Consider the following 7,906-nt stretch of genomic DNA (forward strand, 5'->3'; position numbering starts at 1 on the left):
GAGTGCCAGCTGCGCCCCGCCTGTCCGCCGCCGCTGTGGGGAACTAGCCGCCCCCGCCCCCGAGTTTTGGACCCCGGGGTCGCCAAGTCCGATGCCTTCGGTCCCTTTTATTTTTTCTGCTGCTCCCGGGGGCGAGTACACCAGAAGCCGGCCCAGGGTAAGGGCTTGGGCTTGGGCAAGGGCAGGGTTCGCAGGCGCTGGCATGAGGCCGGCGGCTGCCCCCGACCCTTCTGGGGACTGACTGGTCTGCAGGCTGGGGAGGCGGCCGGCCCCAGGAGCGTGTCCTCTCCTTACGCCCCACACAGTGCAGTTCATTCATGAGCCGCCCGGGCCTGCGTTGGAGGGTGCGGTGGGGAAAAGATTCAGACGCGGAACGGAGAGTGGGGCAAAGGCCCTGTTGCGGGGAGGGGGCGCCGCTTTGTCCCTCCTGGCTGTCTTGAACGCCTAAGGCGGACAGTTCCAAAGCTTGGCTTCTTGTTCCCCAGAAAAGGAAAGGACGCTTGGGAAGTGAGGAGGAGAGGTCAGAGGCTGCCCTTGGGGCTCTGTGTTGCCACCTGCCTGGGTCCCCTGGGCAGAGGTCTGGCCGCTCAGGGCAAGCTTGAGCACTCCACTGCCCTGGGGGGCTGGGGCTTGCCTACCCAATACCGGTCTGCAGCAGCCTGGGAGCAATGAGGCTGTGCCCAACACCTGCTGAAGAGGGGCCCATCCTGCCTCCCAGGCCAGGATGAGGAGGGGAGTGGGAGTGTCAGCCAGGCTTCAAGTGGGGGTGTGCTGGCAGCATGATTGTCCTCCAGGGCACCAGAGGGTCCAGGCCCTGGCATGCCCCAGGTGGCACATGCTGGGGCCTGCTGTTGGCTCACTCAGTGCAGTCTTGGCCTGTGGGTGGGTGGGGACATGGCAAGGCAGAAGTCAGGCAGTGGGTAACTAAGAACCCCCTTGGGACATCATACAAGTTTCCTCCAAGTATAGCAGAGTCTTAGAGACCTGAGTTCAAACTCTAGCTCTACCATTCTTCAGCTGTGTGACCTTGACAAGTTACTTAACCTGTCTGAACCTCAGTTTTCATTAAAAAGTGTGTTTATGACTATAATTCCAGCACTTTGGGAGACTGAGGCAGACAGATCACTTGAGGTCAGGAGTTTGAGACCAGCCTGGCCAACATGGTGAAACCCCATCGCTACTAAACATACAAAAATTAGCCAGGCATGGTGGCACACACCTGTAATCCCAGCTACTCGGGAGGCTGAGGCAGGAGAATGGCTTAAACCTGGGAGGCAGAGGTTGCAGTGAGCCGAGATCGTGGCACTTCACTCCAGCCTGGGTGACAGAGCGAGACTGTCTCAAAAAAAAAAAAAAAAAAAAAAAATGTGGTTACTACCACCTCCTTACAAGTTGTATCATGGGGATCAAACAAGGTAACAAGTAAAGAGCTTGACATCCTTCCTGGTAGTTGATCAATAATGGGTTATCATCTCTGAACTTCTGACCCATTACTCTCCCATGCCTCTACCTCCCAGGCTGCCACAGATGCATGGGGTATGGTTCAAAGAGTGAGAATATTCCCTATCACTCACTGGCAGAATCCTTAACACAGTATAAACCCTTAGGTCTGAATAAGAAGCCCAACCTGACTAAGGGGGTCTGTTATATTTCTATCATGTTAAATTCTGTGTTTTTATCTTATTTTTGTTTTCACCAGTTTTCTTTCTCTAAACCAATCCCTTTTATTCCATACCTTATTAATAACAATAGCTAATTCTTGGAGCCTATTATATGCCTTGAACTGTATTAAGAGCTTTTAATCCCCAGAACACCGACACAACTGGATTATTGTCCCATTTTACAGATGAAGAAACTGAGGCCCAGGGTGACTAAGTAATTTTCCCAGGTTAGAAGCCTGGTCTGTCACATCCTAGAGTCTGTGCTTTTAACCACCAGACTACGGTGCCTGTCCCCTACACCTGCCTCAGAACCTGAAATCACAAACCCAAGGCCTGAGTGGAAGGAAGCTATAAGCAAGAGGAAAGGCAAGCAGGTAGAAATAGGGTATGGCATTTCTCCAGAGTGGTAACTGGCTGCCTCCAGCTCCCTGGTGGAAGTGACTCTTGTTTGCAGATATCTCTGCAAAGTGCGGTGATTAAGAGCATACACTTGAGCCAGGCAGCCTGGGTCCTTTTCTGGGTCTGCACAGACTGGCTATATGACCTTGAGTAGCTCATATACTCTCTCTGTACCTCAGTGTCCTCCTGGGGTTGTGATGGGGAGCGAATGAGTTACATTTGTAAAGTGCTTAGAAGAGTGCTTGGCACAAAAGAAGAGTTAAATAAACATTTTTAATACATGTGTTATTTTACTACTTTTTTTTCTGTTTTTCTTTTTTCTTTCCTTTTTTTTTTAGACGGGGTCTCTGTCTGTCACCCAGGATGGAGTGCAGTGGCATGATCTCGGCTCACTGCAGCCTGGAACTCCCTGGGCTCAGATGATCCTCCCACCTCACCTTCCAGAGTAGCTGGGCCTACAGACGTGCACCACCATGCCTGGCTAAATTTTGGGGGGGTATCTTTTGTAGAGACAGGGTTTTCCTGTGTTTTCCAAGCTGGTCTCGGACTCTTGAGCTCAAGCGATTCTCCCACCACAGCCTCCCAAAGTGCTGGGATTATAAGTGTGAGCCACCATGCCTGGCTTTTTTTTTTTTTTTTTTTTCCTGAAGACAAGGTCTTGCTCTGTTGCCCAGTTTAGAGTGCAGTGGCATGATCATGGCTGACTACAGCCTCCAACTCCTAGGCTCAAGGGATCTTCCCCACTTGGCTTCCAAAAGTGCTCAGATTACAGGGGTGAGCCACCCCACCCTGCCTACTACTACTTTTTTTTTGAGATGGAGTCTCACTCTGTCACCCAGTGGCGTGATCTAGGGTCACTGCAACCTCTGCCTCCTGGTTTCAAGCAATTCTCCTGCCTCAGCTTTCCGAGTAGCTGGGACTACAGGCTCGCGCCACCATACCCAGCTAATTTTTGTATTTTTTTAGTAGAGACGGGGTTTCACCATATTGGCCAGGCTGGTCTCGAACTCCTGACCTTGTGATCTGCACACCTCGGCCTCCCAAAATGCTGGGATTACAGGTGTGAGCCACCGTGCCTGGCACCTACTACTACTTTTATGCTCACTTGTGGATATATTCTTTGCCTATCCCTCTGAAGTGGGTAGGGGGTAGAGTAAGAATATTCATATCTCTTTGTTACAGATTGGAAGACTGAGACTTAGGTTTCATAGTAACAGAGCTAGCTTCCATCTTCACCTCCTCCCCTCAGACCACATGGCCTTGCTTTGATCCCAAGCCCTAACTTAAATCTTGTCCAGTAACTCCATTGAAAAAGTTTATATCACGCCTGTAATCTCAGCACTTTGGGAGGTTGAGGCGGGCAGATCATGAGGTCAAGAGATTGAGACCATCCTGGCCAACATGGTGAAACCCTGTCTCTACTAAAAATACAAAAATTAGCTGGGCATGGTGGCATGCGCCTGTAGTCCCAGCTACTCGGGAGGCTGAGGCAGGAGAAACCCTTGAACCCAAGAGGCGGAGGTTGCAGTGAGCCAAGATCGCACCACTGCGCTCCAGCCTGGTGATAGAGCAAGACTCCGTCTCAAAAAAATACATAACAACCAAAAAAACAGGCGTATAAGTTATAGCTCTCCAACCCCCACCATGCACACACTCCTTAATGGTAAAATAAAAGTTTAAGTTAGCTAGAAATAAAATCCTCCATCACTCTCTGGACATACTTCTAGCTAAAGCCTCAATATCAGACTAGAGAAACTCTGGGATATAGCTGGTGCAGGCGCCTTGTGGAGTGGAAGAACTGCCACCTCCCGTCCCCGAGGTATTCTGCCTCAGTGTCTTCCCTCTTCTGTATTTCTCAGCTCAGTGCTGGCTTTGAAAGCAGCTGCCCTTGATGAAACTCAGCCCAGCAACCCCGCCCCCACAATTAAAAGCTTGGAGCAGGCCTGTCAACCCGCAGAGCCGCCAGCGCAGACTCCACCCCTTACCTGTCCTGTCACTGCAAGTTGCTTCCCCTACTGGGTTCCTGCTTCCTCCCTGTAAAATGGGGATAGTGATCTGAGTGCACCCTGCCTTCCTCCCATGCAGGTGGGAGAATTAATGCAGTTGTGGAGGTGAGAGTGCTTTGTGACCCTAAGGAGGCCGACAGCAGAGGAGCATGGTGATTTCAGTTACTAAGCATCTGGCTAGACCCTGTCCACCCTGCTGGGGCCAATTCATATAGAAGCTTCCAAAATGCTCTACCTTTCTTTGGTGTGGATAAGACAGGAGGTGATAGGAATGGTACTCTGGGGCTTGTTCTCATTTCATTCTGATCTGGTGGAGCCTTGGAATTCAGAGAAACAGGCAAGCGGTGGGAATGGAGTGTTGAGATTGCTGGAGTACATTGGAGTTGAGAACTGAGAAAGGGGGACTAGTTAGAGCCCCCCCAACCCAAGATACCTATACCTACCTTTAACCTCCTATAGTGTGCCAGGGTTCTGTGCATCTTATGTTTACATACCCAGGCTCCCAGACACACCCATGTTCACACCCCCACTTCGAAGCCAGCAACTCCCTTCATTTCCGTGGACTGCCATGCAGTCACCTAGCTCCTCCTGGACACAGGTCCACACATCAACACACATTTACCTGGACACACATACCTGGACACACACATTTCCACAGCACCCTCAAGTTCTCTGGCCTGAGAACTTTTAATGAGCATTTATAAAGCTTCCATGGTCTGCCGAGTCCTGTTCTAGGTACATCAGAAAAGCATTGTGGTGCCCTGAAAAGCATGCTAGCTTTAAAAAGAAGGTGAGCTAGGTTTGGGTCCTAGGTCCCTCATTTTATTAGCAGTGTGACCTTGGGAAAGTTGCCTAACCTCTGAGTCCCTGTGCCCCCACCCTAAAATGTCAGTGACACTCAACTCAGGATCATTGAGGATTGAATGAAATCACGTATATATTATTCTTGAAACCGAGGGCACTGGACAAATGGTACCTGATACAATTACTAAATTGGTGTATTTTTAAAGGCAGCTTGAACTGGAAAAGGGGGAGGCATGACATACCAGCAGTTACTCCTTTAGTCTTCCTAATCCAGGCTTTGCAGAGACTCCCTGGGACCAAGGAAAACCCATCAACAACTCCATCCTCCCCTCCATCTGAGGGCTTCTGCCTCTTGCCCTGTGGTTGAAGTGTTAGGAAGAGGCAGGAGAAACCCTCTGATTCCCCCTGGGGGCAAAGGGCCCCTGCTCCCGAAGTTGCAGTCACTGTTTCTAGTTTTGTTGTTCTCTTTGTCTGGTTTTCCTTTTCCTTCCCTGAGGACCTTCCCCCACCCCCCACCCCCAAGGCAGAGCTTCAGTGTTGTCGGCAGAAGGGTCCCCCAGGGACCCCCCAGTAAAATGGGTGGGGCAGTGCTGCACTGCTGAGGCCACACTTCTCCGCCATCCTGGGATTCTCCCCAGGGCCCCACTCTGTTCTGTCCCCAAACACTTTGAGAACCCAGGCACTCAGGCTGGCTGTCCCTTTCCTCCTCCTCCTGCCCACCCCATCCACTCTGAGCATCAGTGCAGCTGGCCAGCAGCAGGGAACCAGACAGCACCCTGGCTGCCCGGGCAGGCTAAGAGGCCCCCACCCACTCTCCCCTCCTTTGCCAGTGGAAAAGCTCGCCGGAGGGCATAGCTTTCCCAGCCTTCCCTGCTTTAGAGGCAGGAGCATGGCACGGTGGGAGTTGTAGTACTCATAACACTCAGGTGATCCTGTGCAAATAACTGAAGAGAGGAGAACGGTATAGGGAAGAGAAATGAGAATAAGCAGGAGTGGCTGGGGCCAGGGAGGTAACTCGAACGCAGAAGTCCTGCTATTTACTTGACTTCCTACTCTGACCCATTGTTGAACCTAAGCCAGTTATATAGAGGTGATTAACAGAGTTCAAAACCCTAATCAAATGAAATCGTGCCATTTTTCTAATAGGCATAGAAAGAAAAGATCAGGACGAGGCAGCTGGCTCCTGACCCATTTTCCCCTGATGTGGAGACCCCTCATCTTACCCTGAGTCCTCAAATCTAAGACCCCTCCCTGTCTTCCTAGGCTCAGCTCCGCCCCCTGCCCTAAGACTGAAAGAATGAGAGTGTGGGGGTGGCGGGGGCAGGGGGCATTTAGATAGATGTTAGAAAATCACAGACCCCTTCCTGAAAATGAAACCAGCCTCTTAATGAAACCTGCCTCCCCAGTCCAGGCCTGGCATCTAGACTGAGTTCCCCATACCCAGGGTGGGGTGTCATAGCCAGATTGCCAGTGAAGACAAATCCATGTGACTCAACTCTCCCCTCCCTAGGCCCTTATCTCCAGAGGCCAGAGCTTCCACCTACCCAGGCAGCCTGGTGATCTGCCCTCACTGCCCCCTCCCCACACCCACCCTACTGGGCCATGAAGGGGATGGGGGCAAATCCAGCTGACTGTTCCACCCTCTGCCCAGGAGGACCATGCGGCAGTAGCAGCCATGCTGCCCTTTCTGCTGGCCACACTGGGCACCACGGCCCTCAACAACAGCAACCCCAAGGACTACTGCTACAGCGCCCGCATCCGCAGCACTGTCCTGCAGGGCCTGCCCTTTGGGGGCGTCCCCACCGTTCTGGCTCTCGACTTCATGTGCTTCCTTGTGAGTGCCTGCTGCCACCCCCTACCTTGGCATCCATGCCCTGTACACACCTGGCAAACACCTCCAGCTCTAACCACTCTGCCACCTGCCCCTGACTTCCCAGGCTTAAGCAGGAGGAGTCCCCATCATCCAGCCCAAGCCTCGACTTTGACCATTCACCCGAGCCAGGGTCATCCCCTTCTAAGACAAGATTTTGGACCCTCTGCTTCTGCCCCCTAGTCCAGCAGGCGGACAGCCTCTGCACTTGCCAACTGCCCCCTCTTCCCTCAGGCACTGCTGTTCTTATTCTCTATCCTCCGGAAGGTGGCCTGGGACTATGGGCGGCTGGCCTTGGTGACAGATGCAGACAGGTAAGGGTCTGGGACCCTCCCTCTAGCTCTCCACACACACACCTTGCTCCACACTCCTTAGGAATAGGAAGGAGCCAGCCCTCTCTCATTCCCCTTTGCTGGGGGGATGAAAAGGGACTAGCTCCAATGTGGGCATGGGGGCATGAGGGCCCTCAGTTGGGCCCCTGTTCCTCACCTGTCCCCAGGGACTCTCCCCCACCTCTGCTAACCCTGTCTGTTCTCTGTCCCCAGGCTTCGGCGACAGGAGAGGGACCGAGTGGAACAGGAATAGTATGTGGGGCACCAGCCCCCTCATTCCCACTAAACCAGCTTTCCCTTTTCTTCTCTCACGCTTCTCTTCTCTTCCTGCCAAGTTACTGGTTTCTTTTTGCAGTTTTCTCCTCTGCAGGCTCATGTTTCGGATTAACGCAGGCGGTGTGCTTTGCAGAGCAGGGGGCTCCCCAGCTTGTCTCTGCCTCACCTCCCCTTCATCTCTCCCTCTGGCTGCCTGCCTGGGAGAAGTCCCTCCCTGTGAGAAGTCCCTCTCTGTGTGCCCCTGCCTCTGCGGCCCTTGTTGGCTGGAGGGGAGGAGTTGTCCTCCAGGAAATCCTCAGCACAATCATGTAGAGACAAGATTGGGTGTCACCAGCAGCTTCTTGTCACCTAACAGCTAGTTCTTCATATTCCAGGGTTCTCTGCTCACCTCTTCTGGAGGCCTGGGAGGGGGACTGCCCAAGGAGCCCCCCAGACTGGGCTTTTTTGTCACTTTGTCATCTCTGTCTATAGGATTGGAGTTGGAGTTGTAACAGCTGTTGGAGTCAGGGAAGCGGGAGGGTAGGGGAAGGGAGGAGAGGGGAGGGGAGGGGAGGGGAA

General features: G+C 52.7%; 1 protein-coding gene across 1 annotated transcript in view; it reads left to right on the forward strand.

Moving 5' to 3' along the window:
* Positions 1-7,906, forward strand: part of TMEM63B (transmembrane protein 63B) — a 29,521-nt gene that overhangs the window by 1,147 nt on the left and 20,468 nt on the right. The window contains exons 2-4 of the mRNA XM_011986817.1: positions 6,522-6,704; positions 6,975-7,054; positions 7,286-7,324. Coding sequence (XP_011842207.1) covers positions 6,546-6,704; positions 6,975-7,054; positions 7,286-7,324 — 278 coding nt within the window. The 5' untranslated portion in view covers positions 6,522-6,545. The remainder of the gene's footprint in view (positions 1-6,521; positions 6,705-6,974; positions 7,055-7,285; positions 7,325-7,906) is intronic.

Source organism: Mandrillus leucophaeus, unplaced genomic scaffold (genome assembly GCF_000951045.1).
Source record: "Mandrillus leucophaeus isolate KB7577 unplaced genomic scaffold, Mleu.le_1.0 Scaffold3, whole genome shotgun sequence".
NCBI classification, from domain to species: domain Eukaryota; kingdom Metazoa; phylum Chordata; class Mammalia; order Primates; family Cercopithecidae; genus Mandrillus; species Mandrillus leucophaeus.